The sequence below is a fragment of the Mustela nigripes genome, chromosome 5 (assembly GCF_022355385.1).
Source record: "Mustela nigripes isolate SB6536 chromosome 5, MUSNIG.SB6536, whole genome shotgun sequence".
NCBI classification, from domain to species: Eukaryota; Metazoa; Chordata; class Mammalia; order Carnivora; family Mustelidae; genus Mustela; species Mustela nigripes.
Window position 1 is genome coordinate 108,727,747 of NC_081561.1, and position 21,201 is coordinate 108,748,947.

The 21,201-nt window shown below is 35.0% G+C and overlaps 1 protein-coding gene across 1 annotated transcript in view; it reads right to left on the reverse strand.

Moving 5' to 3' along the window:
- RNGTT (RNA guanylyltransferase and 5'-phosphatase) overlaps positions 1–21,201 on the reverse strand; it is a 333,222-nt gene that overhangs the window by 208,717 nt on the left and 103,304 nt on the right. Inside the window, exons 10-11 of the mRNA XM_059401043.1 lie at positions 9,951–10,022; positions 4,771–4,935 (exon numbers count right to left, since the gene is read on the reverse strand). Coding sequence (XP_059257026.1) covers positions 4,771–4,935; positions 9,951–10,022 — 237 coding nt within the window. The remainder of the gene's footprint in view (positions 1–4,770; positions 4,936–9,950; positions 10,023–21,201) is intronic.

Below are 21,201 nucleotides of genomic sequence, written 5' to 3' on the forward strand. Positions count from 1 at the left end.
GCTCTAAAGCTAGAACTCAACCACAAAAGTAAGTTTGAAAAGAACCCAAATACATGGAGACTAAACAGCATCCTTCTAAAGAATGAATGGGTCAACCGGGAAATTAAAGAAGAATTGAAAAAAATCATGGAAAAAAATGATAATGAAAATACAACGGTTCAAAATCTGTGGGACACAACAAAGGCAGTCCTGAGAGGAAAATATATAGCGGTACAAGCCTTTCTCAAGAAACAAGAAAGGTCTCAGGTACACAACCTAACCCTACACTTAAAGGAGCTGGAAAGAACAAGAAAGAAACCCTAAGCCAAGCAGGAGAAGAGAAATCATAAAGATCAGAGCAGAAATCAATGAAATAGAAAACAAAAAAACAATAGAGCAAATCAACGAAACTAGGAGCTGGGTCTTGGAAAGAATTAAGAAAATTGATAAACCCCTGGCCTGACTTATCAAAAAGAAAAGAGAAAGGGCCCAAATAAATAAAATCATGAATGAAAGAGGAGAGATCACAACTAACACCAAAGAAATACAAACTATTATAAGCAACTCTACGCCAACAAATTTGACAATCTGGAAGAAATGGATGCATTCCTAGAAACATATAAACTACCACAACTGAACCAGGAAGAAATAGAAAGCCTGAACAGACCCATAACCAGTAAGGAGATTGAAACAGTCATTAAAAATCTCCAAACAAACAAAAGCCCAGGGCCAGACGGCTTCCCAGGGGAATTCTACCAAACGTTTAAAGAAGAACTAATTCCTATTCTCCTGAAACTATTCCAAAAAATAGAAATGAAAGGAAAACTTCCAAACTCATTTTATGAGGCCAGCATCACCTTGATCCCAAAACCAGACAAGGATCCCATCAAAAAAGAAAGCTATAGACCAATATCCTTGATGAACACAGATGCGAAAATACTCAACAAAATACTAGCCAATAGGATTCAACAGTACATTAAAAGGATTATTCACCAAGACCAAGTGGGATTTATTCCAGGGCTGCAAGGTTGGTTCAACATCCGCAAATCAATCAATGTGATACAACACATCAATAAAAGAAAGAACAAGAACCGTATGATACTCTCAATAGATGCTGAAAAAGCATTTGACAAAGTACAGCATCCCTTCCTGATCAAAACTCTTCAAAGTGTAGGGATAGAGGGCACATACCTCAATATCATCAAAGCCATCTATGAAAAACCCACCGCAAATATCATTCTCAATGGAGAAAAACTGAAAGCTTTTCCGCTAAGGTCAGGAACACGGCAGGGATGTCCATTATCACCACTGCTATTCAACATAGTACTAGAGGTCCTAGCCTCAGCAATCAGACAACAAAAGGAAATTAAAGGCATCCAAATCGGCAAAGAAGTCAAATTATCACTCTTCGCAGATGATATGATACTATATGTGGAAAACCCAAAAGGCTCCACTCCAAAACTGCTAGAACTTATACAGGAATTCAGTAAAGTGTCAGGATATAAAATCAATGCACAGAAATCAGTTGCATTTCTCTACACCAACACCAAGACAGAAGAAAGAGAAATTAAGGAGTCAATCCCATTTACAATTGCACCCAAAACCATAAGATACCTAGGAATAAACCTAACCAAAGAGGCACAGAATCTATACTCAGAAAACTATAAAGTACTCATGAAAGAAAATGAGGAAGACACAAAGAAATGGAAAAATGTTCCATGCTCCTGGATTGGAAGAATAAATATTGTGAAAATGTCTATGTTACCTAAAGCAATCTACACATTTAATGCAATTCCTATCAAAGTACCATCCATCTTATTCAAAGAAATGGAACAAATATTCTAAAATTTATATGGAACCAGAAAAGACCTCAAATAGCCAAAGGGATATTGAAAAAAAAAAGCCAACATTGGTGGCATCACAATTCCGGACTTCAAGCTCTATTACAAAGATGTCATCATCAAGACAGCATGGTACTGGCACAAAAACAGACACATAGATCAATGGAACAGAATAGAGAGCCCAGAAATAGACCCTCAACTCTACAGTCAACTAATCTTCAACAAAGCAGGAAAGAATGTCCAATGGAAAAAAGACAGCCTTGGGAAAATTGGACAGCCACATGCAGAAAAATGAAATTGGACCATTTCCTTACACCACACGTGAAAATAGACTCAAAATGGATGAAGGACCTCAATGTGCGAAAGGAATCCATCAAAATCCTTGAGGAGAACATAGGCAGCAACCTCTTCGACCTCAGCCGCAGCAACATCTTCCTAGGAACAACGCCAAAGGCAAGGGAAGCAAGGGCAAAAATGAACTACTGGGATTTCATCAAGATCAAAAGCTTTTGCACAGCAAAGGAAACAGTTAACAAAACCAAAAGACAACTGACAGAATGGGAGAAGATATTTGCAAACGACATATCAGATAAAGGACTAGTGTCCAGAATCTATAAAGAACTTAGCAAACTCAACACCCAAAGAACAAATAATTCAATCAAGAAATGGGCAGAGGACATGAACAGACATTTCTGCAAAGAAGACATCCAGATGGCCAACAGACACATGAAAAAGTGCTCCATATCACTCGGCATCAGGGAAATACAAATCAAAACCACAATGAGGTATCACCTCACACCAGTTAGAATGGCTAAAATAAACAAGTCAGGAAATGACAGATGCTGGCGAGGATACGGAGAAAGGGGAACCCTCCTACACTGTTGGTGGGAATGCAAGCTGGTGCAGCCACTCTGGAAAACAGCATGGAGGTTCCTCAAAATGTTGAAAATAGAACTGCCCTATGACCCAGCAATTGCACTATTGTGTATTTACCCTAAAGATACAAACGTAGTGATCCAAAGGGGCACGCGCACCCGAATATTTATAGCAGCAATGTCCACAATAGCCAAACTATGGAAAGAACCTAGATGTCCATCAACAGATGAATGGATCAAGAAGATGTGGTATATATATACAATGGAATACTATGCAGCCATCAAAAGAAATGAAATCTTGCCGTTTGCGACAACATGGATGGAACTAAAGCGTATCATGCTTAGTGAAATAAGTCAAGCAGAGAAAGACAACTATCATATGATCTCCCTGATATGAGGAAGTGGTGATGCAACATGGGGGCTTAAGTGGGTAGGAGAAGAATCAATGAAACAAGTTGGGATTGGGAGGGAGACAAACCATAAGTGACTCTTAATCTCACAAAACAAACTGAGGGTTGCTGGGGGGAGAGGGTTTGGGAGAAGGGGGTAGGATTATGGACATTGGGGAGGGTATGCGCTTTGGTGAGTGCTGTCAAGTGTGTAAACCTGGTGATTCACAGACCTGTACCCCTGGGGATAAAAATATATGTTTATAAAAAAATAAAAAATTCAAAAAAAATATGTAAGAAAATGCAAAATAAAAACATGACATTAACATAAAAAAAGGGGTTATATATGCAAAGAATAAAGAAAAAAAATTTTTCTAGTGAAAAACTCATGAATAATTGTTCAACTCAACTGCTTCATATCCTTAAAGAACAGTTCTAATAGTTATCCACTGCAAATATTTCGAAGTAACACTGATTCTGACTCAAGAGATACACGATCTAAGACACATTTTCTTAAATGCTGAACTTGAATTATGACAGCACAAGCTGTCAAGTTAATTTTTTTTTTAAACTGAATGCAAACTGAAACCATGTGGCTTCTACCCAACTTTTACACTGATTTAAAATTTCAAAAGTATTTCTGTAAGAGTACATTGCTCCAGTTAGCCAATTTTCACCACTGCCATGGCCCACATTATTTGTCAGTCAACTTTATTCTTACCCTACAGATTGAGCAGGGCCCTGAGGTAGATACCCCAATAACATCCCTGCTACCACAACAGACACAAAAGATCACAGCAGCAGAGATCAACTATGTCAGCCGTGACAAGCAGGTGTTATGCAACATATCAATAAAAATAGAATGATAGCTTTGTATATCTTGACAGTTAAAAAGATGGGCACTGGACAGTGCTGGGATTACTGCTACTATTATATCCAAGGGTTAATATCAAATTAAGTGGATATGAGCAGAAGCAGGTAAGATACAACAAAAATTTCTATCATCAGGCATGTGGGATTATATGACAAAGGAGTTTAAAACACACAATTGCGTATGTTGTTATACTTCCTATATTATTCTATCACAGCCATTCTTCTCCAAACATAATAATTTCATGGTTCATCTTTACTGTCAAATACTATGTAGCAGTTAAAAATTATTATCTAAGCCCTGGTCTGGAAATATTTTCAAGCCACACTGTTAAATGGAAAAACAACAATCCAAGAAAAAATTCAGTATGATGAATTCTCAGTATGATGCATTTTAAGCATCAAAACAACAGAAATAAAACTATCAATATATGGGTGTATGCAAATGAACTTTTTAAATCAGAGTATGTACCAACCACTGGTGACCTTCAGAAGACATAACAGTTGATTTTCACACTATACCATTCTTCACTGTTTATAGCTTTTTTTTCCCCCAAGATCATTGTTCACAGCTTTTTAAAAACATAACACTGACAATGAATCAAAAACTATTATGAAAAACAAGAAAGTAAGCCAGTTTAAGTTTCCACCACTCTGGACAAGATCTGGAAATTGCACATGTTTGTCCAGAATAGTGCTATATTCAATAAAATAATTTCTGAAAAAAATCAAGACAACTGGGCAGTAAAATGTCATTCATAGTCCTCTCACAAGCTGAATTATGACACATTGTAAGTACTAATTAGAAAATTTTACCTTTCTTGAAGTATAGATGTCAAAAAATGGCTTATTTCTGACACTAAATGGTTCCTGTGTTTTGTCAATGAGCCCATTCTTCATTTTTTCATGTCGAGGACTTATTATTTCTCTTTCTATACACTGCAGACGAATATTAAAATCACAATCTCCAACTGGCTGTGCCTGAATTAAATGAGACAATTATTTAAATTTCAACACTGAAACTATCTTATCAGTATAATTATTAAGGCTGTCACAGTATACATAGCATCTATGTAAACAGCATCCTTTGGAGATGTCCAATGCACAGCCTGCACAACCACACATGCCAGTCCTGATTTCATTAATTAAAGACACCTAAACACATACACGGTTATTTTAAAATTATAAATGCATAACATAATATGGGAGAGTGGTATAAATCTTCTCTAATATATATTGATCTGAAGTTATCACATCTGAATTAAAGTATTAATATACTCACTAATCATTTTATTTGAATTAGTAAAATTATATCAATTAGTAGAATCTGCATAAAACTACAATCCACATCATTCAGGAAAATATAAGCAAATAACACATCAAAATAAGAAACACAGTCACTTATAATGTTTTTTGTTGCTTAACACATTAATGCTTTACAGCCATCATCAGTAAGTAAAAGATAATTATTAGACAAATATATCCTCAACTCTAAAAACCAATAACATCAAAGTCTCCATAATATACTCATATAAAGAAAAGTTAAAATAATATACTAATATAAAGAAAGTTCTCCATATAGTATATATACAATATGGTACATATACAATATGGTACTTATATGTGGTATACAAATTTGAATCATAAAGTAAAAAGTGAATAGAATTTTTCTATGAATTGAAGGTAGGGGCTTACCCTATCTAAATGGTATATAATAATACAGCTTCTAACATTTCATCTGGGTGACAATAACTGTCCAGATTAGTATCATCACCTCATATCAAGTACCGCTCTTCCCTGCTTTGCAATTGGACAGTCTTCCATGAATTCTTCTCACCTCTTCATTTTCTTCCTCTTCTCTAATCTATATTACTCAACCTACATTTAAACAACCTAATGCTTACAAATAGGTGACAATATTTGCTTAAGCTGTGGACATTAAATATGTCTTAAGGATGACTTTTTCTATTGGAAGGATGACAATTTTGATACTTAGCAAAGAATAAGGAACAAGACAAAGAGAGTAAGCCCTAGGTATGAGGAAGTATACATTCCCTTTACACAAAGGCATACAACTGTTTTAAAAGGTAGTACTGAGGAAAGATCAGTAAACAATCACAAAGTCCATGTATAATCTTTTCCATGTCACCCATATCAAGGCTGAAAAACCTAAAATGTTAGGCTTATTTACTGGACCTATAAATGAATTCAGACCCCTAAAAAGTTAACATAGAAGAAGTAAGTCATCCATTTTAAAAAAATAATAATAATAATCTAACCACTGTCTAAAAATACTTAGGTATTCTAAATTTTCTCCTAAATATTTTTCACTATACACATAAACCAAAACAACAAGAAGAAACTGAAAGCGAGTTCACCTTCAAATTTATGCTGCCTATAGGAAGGGAAGTGTTTGTTAGGTAGGTGTTAAATCACTGAAAACAGACAACAGAAAGAACTCAATAACTATTCACTAACTGGCTTCCTAGTTTTGAATTCTTTCTCACTTCAAAATACTACCCATGCTGTCACTGGATTTGTCTTTCAAAACAATGAACGTGTGATCCTATCATTACCCTAACTAACACCCTTCAATAGTGAGTGCCCTAATACAGCCAGGACTAAGCTAAACTGCCTTATTCAAGTCACCTGGCCCCCTATTCAACAATCTATTTTCATTTCTTGCTATGTCCCACATCCTACCACACATTAAGTACACTAATAGCCTCTAATGTTCCTGACCTCCATTATTCTATCCTTCAGAATTAATCCATGTTAACTCTGGTTAAACTGAAACAGTTTCACCTCTCTAGTATTTTTTATATATTCCAGTATCTCTAACATACCTTTATTGTTGTTATACTATTATAATTGTTCTTTACATTTATTTCTCATCCATAAAATCGATGGTTTACAAATTTCTTTTGATTTTGCACCCAATCCAAATACATATCCTAACAAATGTTTACAATATATGCATGTTAAATTTTAGTAAGTTGCATATATGTACAACTGTATATGTTATAAAACAGACAAAACCTGAATAAACAGATAAAAAATAAGTTCCACTTTCTTCCCAAATCCCACCGTTGAAATGGCCTTCTTTGGAAGTCAGTGTACTGAACTACAAATTCCCTGAAGGCAATAAATTATTTCTTATTCATCTGTGTATATCCAATCCCTAGAATAACACCTGACATATAAAAGATGATCAATACTGTTTTTCTGAAAATAAATAAATTGAAAAAATTAAAAAAAAAAAAGATGATCAATGAAATTCTTGGTGGACAAAATAAACTAAGGGAACTTAAAAGATTTTAACTATTTTTTTCAAAACTTCATTTTTTTCTAACAGTGACCTTGATTTTATGACTCAAAATAAGCTGATTAATCATCAAGGCTCCACAGTAAATTAAAGAATTAAACAAATATATATAAATTAAATATAAATATATATAATAAAATTAATTAAATATTAAATAAATTAATTAAAGAATTAAATAAAGAATTAAATATATAAATATATAACTCCAATTATAAATATATCTTAATATCAGAAACTTGAAAGAAAATGTGACTTTAAAATCAATGAAATATGGCAATAGGCACTCAATACATACGGAGTAAATAATTAGACCTACTGAAATTAACTTAATCATTTTTACAGCAAAATATGGATGTATTTCCTAAACAAGACCCAAAAAAGCACAAACTTTGAGAAGGTCTAGTTAAGTCTGATTTCATGAAAATGAAAAATTCCTGTGCATTAATAGATACTAATTTGCAAAAAATATTGTCACATACATAACCAAAAAAGGATTAGAATGCAGGAAAGATAGATCATTAATTCCTACACATTAAGAAGACTGACAACCAAATAGAAAAATTAGAAAATTATTTGAATTTAAAATTAAATCTCAAAAGAAAAATCCAAACAAGTAAAAATGGACAAACGAATCAGGCTTAACTTCATTAGTAATAATGAAAGAGCAAATTAAAAAAGATCAGATGCCATTTCACACACATCCAAGTAGCAAAAATTTTAAACTCTGATAATACCAACTGCAGTAAGCTGTTAGACCTACTTCTGAAAGGAATTCAGCAACGTAGCACATACACCTGAAGTTGCCAATTCAGTCAGAATCTTTATGATGTAGGTAGGGGTGAGAGGAACTGTACTTTTTAAAAACACCGCTGGTGCTTACATCCCAAGAATGAGAATTGTCCTAGAGAAACTCTGATGTATGCACACAAGAATATATAAACTGTTTAATAGCAGTATAACAGCAAAATATGGCAACTCAAATGTTCATCAAAAAAAAAGACAAATTCTGTATATTTATACAATACTCAACAGTAATTAAACTGAATGAACTAAACCTGTGTGTATTAATAAAGATAAACCTCAAAATAACGTGGAGTAAATGCTCAGTACCACAGTACAGTACAATATATATGTAACACTAGAAACCTTGCACAACAATACCACATGTATTTTATGGACACACACATAGGTAGTAAGGTTATTAAAAACATTCATAGAAATAATAAACATCAAATACAGGGTGGCAGTTACTTCCGGGTAAGAGGGTCAAAAATAGAACAGTAATGTGTGCATGAGAAACTTCTCCTGGATCTGTAAGAGGGTCAAAAATAGAACAGTAATGTGTGCATGAGAAACTTCTCTTGGATCTGTAATGACTTATTTCTTATTAAAAAGAAAGTGGAGTAAAAATGACAAAATATTAAGCTTTAACAAATCTGGTGGTTAGTATATGTGTATGCCTCATATTTTGCTCTATACACTGTAAATTTTCATATATTTTTTTAAAGAATTAGAAGGCTATTGTCAAAGACAAAACTCCCAGGCTAAGAAGTGAACCTGCATGGAATACATACTAAAGCAGAGCTCAATGTCAAAAGGCAGAGGAGACAAAACTCCCCTCTTCACAACAAAACAATGCCACCCCCACCCTTCATGTCTCATTATGGACCAATGAACAATTATTCCAAAATCTATGATAAGAGTAAGTCAATTCTAGGAAGCATTACTGAGGCATATAGTAATCACAAACAGACAAAATTAAAACTTGATGGTTTCTGACCTAGGAAACTGTTTGAAATCTATAAATTCAACAGAAAATGAAATATGTACATTGAAAATTTCTAGGAAAAAGATGACCTTAAAGTGGATTAATGCAATCCTGAATCTCGATACTGTCCTTTAAAATATATATCCCAAAAAGGAACTTTTAAAAAATTGCTATAAAATCTTCAAAATTCTAAAACTTAAACACTCTTAATTCCAGAATTCTTAATTGCTTTCAGTCTTGTTTGAATACTAAATGACTATGCAATTTGAATAATATATGTCTAGAGGAATGATTATACCTTTTCATAGATGTACACTATTGAAAGAGTTTCTCACATTTACAGAAGTGATGTTGTACTGACTAAATAATTTAGATACTAACACTATAATTAAACATGAACAGGCAGATTCTTGGCTTGTCTAAAACTATAGGAAATGGGTAGAAAATATAATTCCTATTTTTTATATCTATTTATAACAGAATTTCCTATTTTGCTTTTAGTTTCCTGCCTGTACTCATGAATAACATATTTGTGCCCCTACGTTATACATTCAATACCCATAATCAGCTCCTCTTTTTATTTTTAAGTGACAGCAACAAAATCTGTGGGCTCTTTTTTTTTTTTTTAATCATATATAGGATAACTAAAACTAAGAGTTTCCATCTTAAAAAATTCTGTCTTATTTTATCAATTAAACTATTTTTATTCACTCATTTCAAGTATCTTATAAAATCTAAAGACCAAGCAATGTGCAAAATTATTAATAAGGTATCAAATGGGTAACTAGAGTCACAATTTTTCTTTCCTACCATCTCTAAGACAGTAACACTTTTTATTTGTAAAAACATATCTGTTATCTCAGGGACAATTTTTATTTTATAAATTATATTAAAGGTACTTACATTGAATTTAATTATGTCATATATCAAATATCTAGGAACGGCCTGTCCATTTACTCTGTCAATAATCATTTCCTTGAAAGAGAAAAGAAGGTTAAGTTTCTTCATACTTTAATGGCAAGTTCTTTAGTTTGATTAAAATAAAACATAGACACAGAAAGCACAAAAACCTTATATATACAACCTGATGAAACACTAATATGAACACACTTATACCCAGATCAAATCAATAGACTGTCAACATCCCAAAACTCCCTGTCATGAATTTACTCTATTGAAGTAAAATGATAAAAAATATCTCATTATGCTTTTCTATTTGAATTACTATGCTACATTTTTTTATGTTTAAGTTACTAAGCAACTATTAAAATAAAGAAACTACAAATTTTAAATTCCAAATACAAGGAATATTTTTAAAATAATTTTGTTAAATCATTATTGCTTTCAATTTTGTTAGGGCTAACTATATCACAAAATCTGCAGGTATAAATGGTGCCCTTATTATAAAATATATTCCCATGCAATCCATCCAGCCTTTCTTGGTTCCATGTCCCTCTACTATGATCAAAGGGAACAGGAAAAGAGAATGTATTACATATCATAGCCAGTAAGTGAAAAAAAACTTAAATCCTGCACCTTGACAGAAAAGAGATAAAGCACATTAAAAGACAGGCGTGCCTGGGTGGCTCAGTCGATTGAGTGCCTGACTCTTGGTTTTGGCTCAGGACATGATCTCATGGGTCATGGGCTCAAGCCCCACATACAGTTCCATGCTCAGTGGAGAGTCTGCTTGGAGCTTTTCTCCCTTTGTTCCTCTCTACACTTCTCTCTCTCTCTCCCACCCTCTAAAACAAATATTTTTTTAAAAAAGATTATAGGTACATAATGCAGTATGTCACAAAATTTTAATTCTTAATACATTTTGGCCTAAAACTATTTTTCTTTCCTCAGATTCTTTCTAGGAAACTAAGCAGGGTTTTTGTTATCTAATTTCATGACAGAAAATCCACAACCACCTAAAATGACTAAGCACATATTGATTTAGGACAGATATACTTTGTTAAGAAACTATTATTAATTAATTACTTTCCCAAATACATATTTGTTAACCTGCAGACATTTATTTATGGTTATTATCTTGAGCCTAACACATGGCATAAATTAAATCACTTCATTATCTTAAACTATTTACTAAATATTTTTATTTAACTACTTGTATCTGATAATTTTATGAACCATCAATGTGGCACCAAAAACAGGTTTCAATTCATTGTTATCATCAAAAATGTGTGGATGGAAATTAAATGAACTTCCAGGTTCAGATAACAGACATCACAGAATTTCTCTCCTAAAGTACCTGATATGAACAAAACATATATTCCTTTGAACATTAAAAATAGTCAAAAGGAAAATTTATTACAAGTAAACAAGTAAAAAGAAATTTACAAGTGACCATTAAAAACTGAAAACTACCAAGACTGTGGTAAAACAAAAAGGCACAGCATGGTTCAGCTCCAAGCCCACTAAACCCCCAGAAGCCCTACTTGTCCAATGACAAATTCTTGATAATTGTCATTATTACACTCAAATATAGATAGAAACAAACTCAGTAGTTATTCTTGTCTTCTTTTTTTCCTCTCTTCTGACTGGAGTAATAAAAATAGCACAATAATCTTTGTGCCTGAAGAAAGACTCCTAGACTCCACAATGAATTGAAGAAATAACCTGAGCCATCACTGGAATAATATATGGCTCTCAATTAGCTGAAGAAAACATTCACTAAAAGCTTCTTAAAAAGAATAGAACCCAGGGATTCTAACAAAAGACCCCCAGTAACTAGGCTGAAGGCTGAGCTCTTCCCAAATGACATCTCCACCACAATAACCCCTTATGCATAGCTGCCATCATTACCCTAAGCTACAAAAAAATAGATAAACATAAAATATCTAAGCTTAAAACTTAGTTAAGAATATTGGGGGGCACCTGGGTGGGTCAGTGGGTTAGGCCGCTGCCTTCGGCTCAGGTCATGATCTCAGAGTCCTGGGATCGAGTCCTGCATCGGGCTCTCTGCTCGGCGGGGAGCAGAGAGAGCTTCCTCTTCTCTCTCTCTCTCTGCATGCCTCTATGCCTACTTATGATCTCTCTCTGTCAATAAATAAATAAAATCTTTGGGGCACCTGGGTGGCTCAGTGGGTTGGGGCCTCTGCCTTCGGCTCAGGTCATGATCCCGAGGTCCTGGGATCAAGCCCCGCATAGGGCTCTCTGCTCAGCAGGGAGCCTGCTTCCTCCTCTCTTTCTGCCTGTCTCTCTGCCTACTTGTGATCTCTGTCTGTCAAATAAATAAATAAATAAAATCTTAAAAAATAAAGAAAGAAAATTGGAACCCCTGGGTACTGTTGCTGGGGCTGTAAAATGGTACAACCACTATGAAGAGGTTCCCCCATATACCAGTGCTATATGATCCAGCAATCTCATATCTGGGTATATATCCCAAAGAACTGAAAGCACATCCATGCTTATAACATCATTATTCCAACAGCTAACAGGTGGGAGCAGTGCAAATATCTATCAACACACAAATGAATAAATAAATCTGATATACAGTTGTAGCAGAATAGTATTCAGCCTTAAAACAAAAGGAAATCTATCACATGCTACAACATGAATAAATCTTGAAGACGCTACGCTAAGTAAAATAAGCCAGTCACAAAAAGATAAATCCTATACGACTTCACTTATATGAGGTATCTAAAGTAGTTAAAATCACAAAAATAGAATGATGGTTCGCACAGGTGTATAGGTAATGAGGAGCTATTTAATGGGTACAGAGTTGCAGTTTTACAAGACACTGTTACAGGGAACTTTTGCACAAAAATGTATATATAGTTAACACTACTGGACTGTATGCTTAAAAATAGTTAAGATAGTAAATTTTACATAATGTGGTCTTACCACAACTATAAAAAAAAATTTTTAATAAAACCCAGTTAAAGAAGGAAAAACAGATTTCCTCTTCCAACCAAACCGAAAAGTGAAGAATTAGATTTACCATCTAGCCTGAAACAACAAAAGATGTGGACAAAACAGAGGAAGCAATAATTTTCAAGGCACTAGACATCCAACAACACAGGACAGTAATCTCTAGAAATGGTAAATAAACTAGATGAATCCTAGGATTTTCCCAACTTATAGCCCAAAGGGTTTCCAGGCTTCAGTAGGGGTCCCAGCAAGCAGGAGAATCCCAGGTAAAGCTCAGCAGTCTCCCTCAGTTTAAAAAAAAAAAAAAAAAAACAGTTGTCTGGGGAGAAGAACAGGACTAGAATTCTCAGGGCAGAGTGAGAGAGACAGACAGCGAGAGATGCCCAGATGTCAGACTTCCATGAATGTTCAGCAGAGTATGCATGTGAAAAAAAAAACATTCAAAAGTCTTAGAGGACAACACAGCAGGCACTGACACAAGGTTGGGAGTAATGCCTGTCCCTACCAGTCAGACTCAGGACACTGAGTACTCAGAAGGATCTTGTCTCAGCAGAGAATAATTATGCCTAGACTAAACTCTGCTCTAGACCACCTAAAAAATCTTAAAAGCAGGACTCAATAGGTATAAAGCAGTTCCAAGTAAATTACCTCCTCCTAGAACAAACCTCAAAGAAATAGGAATACAAAAATAACAAGCACCTAACAAGGTAAACTTCAAAATGTCTGGCATCTAATGAAAAATTAACAAGTATGCAAAGATGCAAAGAAAAAAAAAATACAACCCATAAAGAGAAGAAAAATTAATCTAAAATAGGCTCAAAACTGAGAAAGAGGTTAGAATTAGCAGGCAAGAAAATTAAAGCAGATGATTATAAGTATTCCATATATTCCAAAAAGCTAAATAGAGATATAGAAGACATTAAGAGGATTCAAAATGAATTTTCAGAGGTGAAAACTACAATGCCTGAAGTGAAAAATAGTATGGATGGGATGAATAGCAATTTAGACACTGCAAAAGAAAAGATCAGTGAACTTGCAGACATAGCAACAGAAGCTATCCAAAATCAAACAGAAAAAAAGTTGGGTTTACTTCTTTGTTTAAGATTTTATTTATTTGGCAGAGAGTGAACACAAGCAGGGGGAGCAGCAGGCAGAAGGAGAGGGAGAAGCAGCCCCCCAACCTCCACAGAGTAGGGAGCCCAATGTGGGGCTCAATCCCAGAACCCTGGGATCACGACCTGAGCAGAAGGCAGATGCTTAACTGACTGAGCCGCTGGGGCACCTTTTTTTTTTTTTTTTAAAGAACATTAATAATCAAATCTTCAAACATGTAAAAGATGGAAATAACGGCAAAAAAAAAATCTACTTTTAAGTAAATTTGTAAACCCATAGATAAAAGATGCTCAACAAACCCTAAACATTAAAAAAAAAAAAACCTGAAGAAAACTACAAGATACATCAATTTTATATTGCTCAAGAATTTGTTAGAAATTGCTGCATTGTCGACTGCAGCTTAAATCCTTCATTGGTGGGTCCCCACACACACACACAGAATCCCGCGTGTTTGACCTCCCTAGCCTCTGTACTTTTTTTTTTAAGTTAACATATAATGTATCATTTGTCGCAGGGGTACAGGTCTGTGAATCATCAGTATTATGTAATTCACAGCACTCACCATAGCACATACCCTCCTCAATGTCCATAACCCAGCCACCCTATCCCTACGTCCCCCCCCCACCACTCCCCGGCAACCCTCAGTTTGTTTCCTGGAATTAAGAGTCTCTTATGGTTTGTGTCCCTCCCAATCCCATCTTATTTCACTTTTTCCTACCCCCCCACAACCCCCTGGCCTGCCTCTCAAACTCCTCATAGCAGAGAGATCATATGATAATTGTCTTTCTCTGATTGACTTATTTCACCGGCATAATACCTCTAGTTCCATCCACGTCATTGCAAATGGCAAGAGTTCATTTCTTTTGATAGCTGCATAGTATTCCATTGTATATTTATACCACTTCTTCTTTATATATTCATCTGTTGATGGACATCTAGGTTCTTTCCATAGTTTGGCTATTGTTGACATTGCTGCTATAAACATTTGGGTGCACATGCCCCTTCGGATCACTACATTTGTTTCTTTAGGGTAAATACACAGTAGTGCTATTGCTGGGTTGTAGGGTAGCTCTATTTTCAACTTTTCAAGGAACCTCCATACTGTTTTCCAGAGTGGCTGAACCAGCTTGCATCCTCTGTACTTTTCTATACTCCATTTTCTTTTTTTTTTTTTCGAAGTACCCAGGTACCCACCTGTCTACCTATCCATCCAGTATTTCCTGAGCCCAAACTATGTATTAAACATAGCTCTAATTGCTAGAGAAATTAGGCATACAAGAGTCCCATGAAGAAGAAAATACATTAAGTAGCTGGGTCCAATGAAGAGTTCTAGTTTTAACGATAGATGGCTATATAGATAGAGTAACCATGCAGCTTACTGTCTATATAAGAATACTTCTGAGAATGAAACAGATTCCTATTAATAAATACACCAAGACAACAGATACAAACCTACACAAATAAAAACATATGATATAAGCTTAACAAAGAGTAGTTATTTCTAACTGAAGAATAAGAGAAAGGTTTGATAATAAGATGTTGCGACCCCTTAGTCAAATCCTGAAAGATACAAGTGGATATTTCCTAGCAGGATGGTAAATGAGCCAAATAGTATTACAAAGGAGTAAAAAATGGTGGTTTTGAGTAAACTGTCCAAAGCTCATTACAGATGGAGCTTATGGTTCAAGGGTCAAAATGAAAGACAATGCTAAAAACATGGGCATGGCCCAGATATAAAGAATACCATGTTTAGTAGTTTGGGTTTCATGTTATGGGCAATGGGGAACCACTGAAGAGTTTTAATGAGAGGAATAATTAACTCTTCTCTGGAAACCTGTAGACTTTCAAAGCTCAACTCAAAGGTAACCCATTCCTTAAAATCCTTTCAACTAAGGCCCGCTTGATTCTAATTATCATAGTTCACCCAGATGATAAAATGTTCTAGAATTAGAGAGTGGTAATAATTGTACAATCTTTAAAAAGGGAAAAAAAAAAGAAAAAAAGGAAAAAAAAAAAACAAAAAAGAACCAAAAAAAAAAAAAAAAAAAGGCTGAGGGTGTCTGAATATACTAAAGACTACCAAATTATGCAGCTTAAAAGGATGAATTTTAGAGTACCTAAATTATATTTCAATTTTTAAAAATAAAATTAATTTTTTTTTAAATCCTAAAATCAGTTCTTCAGGATGAAGGGAAATGATGGAACCTAGATACACAGCATATATAAAATATCAGCTATATACATATTGATTATACACATTATGTACCCATAGGCAAAAAAGAATGACTGAAAGAAAATACAACAAAATGTTAAAATGTAACCTCTTCTTGACAGTTGAATTTTTCTACTTTATGACATACTTTCTAAAATTTTAGCGAGTGTGCATATTCCTTTACAAAAAAACATTAACGTTGAAAAGGCATGCCATTTTTCCAAGATTCTTGCTATTACCTTTCGTGATTAACTGCTATATTCTCCTCTTGGCCTCAATATAAAATCAACTGAATTTCACTGATCGTTTCAAATAAATTAATGCCACATTTCTAAACTCCTATTTTCCACATTTTGTGGGTCAAAGAACATAATTTAGAGAGCAAAACAAAAGCTTCAATGCTCACATCTGACAGCCAGACAATTAGGTAGTTTGAGTTATTCTTGGATTTGGAATTTTACAAAAACAATTTGCAAATGAAAATGTAGAAGAAACAGGAAACTACAGAGGACTGTTTTAATTAACTAACTGGAAAAAGAGATATGGCAACTATAATTCTGGTCCAAGTAAATTGACATCATGAATCATATTGCTATTTTAAAACTTCACAAGAGTCTATTATGCAGCTTTCATTTGTCCAAGTTCAGGGTGAAAATAAATAGTATTGCTCAGTTAAATCTGCAGATGGTTAAACATCTAATTTTTAAGCATTATTTCCTACCTGGAATGCCCTCAGGCCGTGCCCAACAAAAATCTCTTTCTAACGAAATCTTTCCATATCTAATGCCAATTCCTCTATAAAACATCTTTCTTTCCAAACTAACTAGATTTAATGAATTTCTCCTTTAAACCACCACTGGACTTTTAAAATACCAATCTCCAAGTTATTGTTTTATTTCAAGGTTTCCTCCATCGCTATCAATTTTTCTCCACCACCACCAAATGAAGTAAAAAGTCTCAAGGGTGAGGCCTTTTTTCAACACTCTGCACAGCAATACTCCTGGCACAGCAACTTGAACATGAAAGGCATTCAAAAATTATTAGTTCAATGATAAACCATGCTAAGCTGTGGCAAATGCTTTAACTTAGAAGTCTTTTTCTTCCTTTTATTTTACTGACTATAAACTAAAAAACTATCTTAAATAAGGGTAACAACAACAAAAATGTTCTTGCTGATCCTGTGAACTCACTGCCACAGCTGCCACACTGGCTGCACAGTTTATAAACAGTGCAACTCCAGGGTGATAGTCACACCAACTATGAGAATGGCGCACCTGGAGATGTGCAATGCACGCTTCTAACCTTACACAGTGAACTCTGTCAACCACAAGGGGGTGTGTGCTGCACAAACACACACATACACACACACACACATAAAATATATGTTCCAAATGTTTATGTATATGTACATATCATTTCATTACAAAATTACATTTTACTACTGCCCCAGAATACACAGCACCCTTTTGTTTTGTGACTACATTTACGCTGCTCAGTCTCTGCCACTACATCCAACTACACCACCTTCTTTCTTCCTTTCTAATCTTTACTACCTGGTTCGAAATCATCCTTTCAACCTGGACGCCTACCATCACTCACTAGGAACCACCTAATATTTGATCTTCCTTCCACTGCCCTTCTGCATATGACTTCAACCTCTCACCCTCCCTAGATCACATCCTGAACCTTCTCATCACCACAAACTATACCTCAGAAATGACTAGTTCAAACATCCTATTCTCCCATCAGACTTCCATCTTCTGGTTTGCATACTCCAAAATCTAGCTGGTAAATAAAAACGAAGGTCATGAGATGGGACCATAAGCATTCACTCGGGAAAAAAATTCACCTGGAAAGTGATATTCCCTCTGTTAAAAAAAAAAAAGATGTATTTTATGCATGCGATTTTCATTAGGATCATTCTACCATTGAGAATTTAAGTAAATATTCACAACCCATTTCCTATCCAACAGTGGATTAAAAACCAGAAATAGATGAGCAAACTTCATCTTAAGGCAAGAAAGCAGTCTCATACAAATCCCAGAGGATTATTAGCCACTTGTAATTCAATCTGGCTCATGAAAAAGATTCAACATTGAAGAAAGTGTAGAAATTTTTTAAAAAGTTAGAAATTTTAAAAATGTAATTAGTATTTTCGTAGAGAGGAGATCTGCATTTGTGAGAAGTTATAATAAAAATGTAGAGTCCCTTTTTCCTCCAAAGCAAAGCAGGGAATGTGTGGCAAAGAGATAAACCATACAACCAAAAACAGCAAAGAGAAAGATGAATGGTCTGAAGGCAAGGCTAACAGAGATTACTCTACAGAGAAATGTATAAGCTTATTATTGTATAGATCTGCACATGAAGTGGAGCCTAACTTCTTAATCAAACAGCCTATTCACCCAAAAGCTAGAGAGAAAAATCTAAGTGGCAAACCTCAAAATAGCCAGGAAATTGGGTACACTTGGAATGCCAAATATTAAACTGTATGCTTAAGTCAAAGAATTAAAATCAATCTAAAACTACCACTGAAAGACCAAAATACTAATGGAATGAGAAAACAAATCAAGAAAAAGAAAATGATAGATAAGGGAATCCACTGTATAATATAAATTATATATCCAATTAAAAAAGGAAACTAGATTAGTTTAATGGTGTGAGAAAACACTTTAGACAGTTGAAAATAAATAAACTCATACCCTTATCTACTCCTTTTATCAAAATGTATTTCTGGGGCACCTGGGTGGCTCAGTGGGTTAAAGTCTCGGGCCTTCGGCTCGGGTCAGGATCCCAGGGTCCTGAGATCAGACCCCATATCAGCCTCTCTGCTCAACAGGTAGCCTGCTTCCTTCTCCCTCTCTGCCTGTCTCTCTGCCTACTTGTGATCTCTGTCTGTCAAATAAATAAATAAAATCTTTGAAAAAAAATCAAAATGTATTTCAGATAGATCAAATACTTAAATATACAAATAAAACTGTAGAAGTACTAGAAGGAAATACAGGTGAGTACTATAATAATTCTAAAATAAAAATATAAACAATAGGAACAAAAATAAGGAAAAATTTCTTAAAATGGCACAAAAGACAGATATTAAAAACTATGCTCATAATCTAACCTACATAAATTTATCTATGTAAATTTAAACTTGTGCCACCAAAAAATTCATTTTTTCAAAATATGTGTCATGAAGTAATACCCTAATAGACAAAAATTTCTTATAAATCATTAAGAAAAAAATGAACACCAAATACAGAAAAACATATAAAGTATATGAACCAGCAATTCACAGAATAAATACAGTAATTCATACAGAAGTGATAAAATGTTAAACCTCATTAACAACTCACCTAAATGCAAAAAGAATAAACATTTCTTTACTATGTGTCAGACACTATTACCAGCACTTATTAAACTATCCAACTTTACCTTCACAACAGCACCAAAATCTAAGCACTGTCCATAGCCTCCCTTCACTACAGATGAAAAACTGAACAGATTTTTAAATCCCTCACATACTAACTGATGAAGCCAGAACGGCACCAACAGTTACAGGCAGAGCTGTAACTGCTCTGCTACACTATCCCATAAAATAGAAAGGAATTTCTTCCTTCATCAAATTAGAAAATATTCAATTTTCAAAACACAGCATTTAAGACAGTATACAAATCCTTTAAATATGATTGGTAGACTTGTGCACAGGTTCAAACTTTCTGGGAAAAAGGATACCTATTATACCTGTCAATATTTACAATGGGCACACCCTCAAACATAGCATACTTAACAAGGTAGAGCTTATTACCACCCCCTCCTTAGGAGCACTATTCCTCTTGCACTCCAAACTGTAGTACTACCAATGAATGCCTGGCCTTCCAAGTCATTCTTCCATTGATATGTAACTCATGCAAGGCCCTTTGGAGTCTTCCCTGGGATTGACATATGGATGTTGGAAGAGAAAGTTCTCTTTCTGCTTGCAATACAACGCAACTTGCCTCTCATGTGAAAGAGACTTCATGAAGAATGAGACCAAACAGACAAGTAAAGCAAAGAAAGAGAATGACCAAGCCTGGCCAGTATCCTTTGAGGCCCCATATCCAGCCTGAATCAGGCCAAGCTGAAACAATTATTTATTCCAATCAAGTTTTTCCTCAGTTACATTAAGTTGGACTTCAGTTACTTGCAATCAAAGGATTCTTTAATACATATTATAATCTCACCTCTAAGAATCTTCTTAATTATAAAAATTGCACAATTGTGGAGGAGTCTGAGATACCAGAGGACTAGGAGAATTTAATTTCGACTGGTCCCATGAATTCAGCTAGATAGATATCAAATCATTCTGAACAGCTGAAAACTCAACCAGAGATCGAAGAAAAGAATATCAGCAACTCTACAAGGAGAAAATCAAACACTTTCTTCAAGGTAGCAGAAGCAGAGAAGTGAATCTGAGGCAAAATGTAAAAAAGACTGTGGGGGAAGGGAGCCTCTATCAGCTGGCTACCAGCAAGTGATAAAGCAGCAGAACACAAAACTGGAACTTCTAGAAGTCTGTTCCAGTGAGGAACATCACTCAGGTGGCTAAGCAGAGGCAGAACTCTAGCTGGGACAATGTGGCCTCAAGATCCCCCCCAGTCATAGGAAGTCCAGGGGGTGCCCAAGTGTGGCTGAGCTCCCATGCATCAGAGCAATAAAGTCAGCTGCAAAGACTGAGCCGAGAAGTGGGCTCTCAGCTCTGGGCTGCCATAAGCCACAAACTGTGGCATAGTCAGGTGACTACTCTCCTAGCAGGGGCTCACCAAGAGGGAAAACCAGCAAGACCCCATCACTACTGGGCAGCGTGGCATGGGAGCACACTACAGTTGTCTACAGAATTTGGAGACCAGAAAACAGGGTCATGTGCCTGAGACAGAAACATTGTGTCATAGGCGAGGTGAGCACGGAGTACAGAAGGAG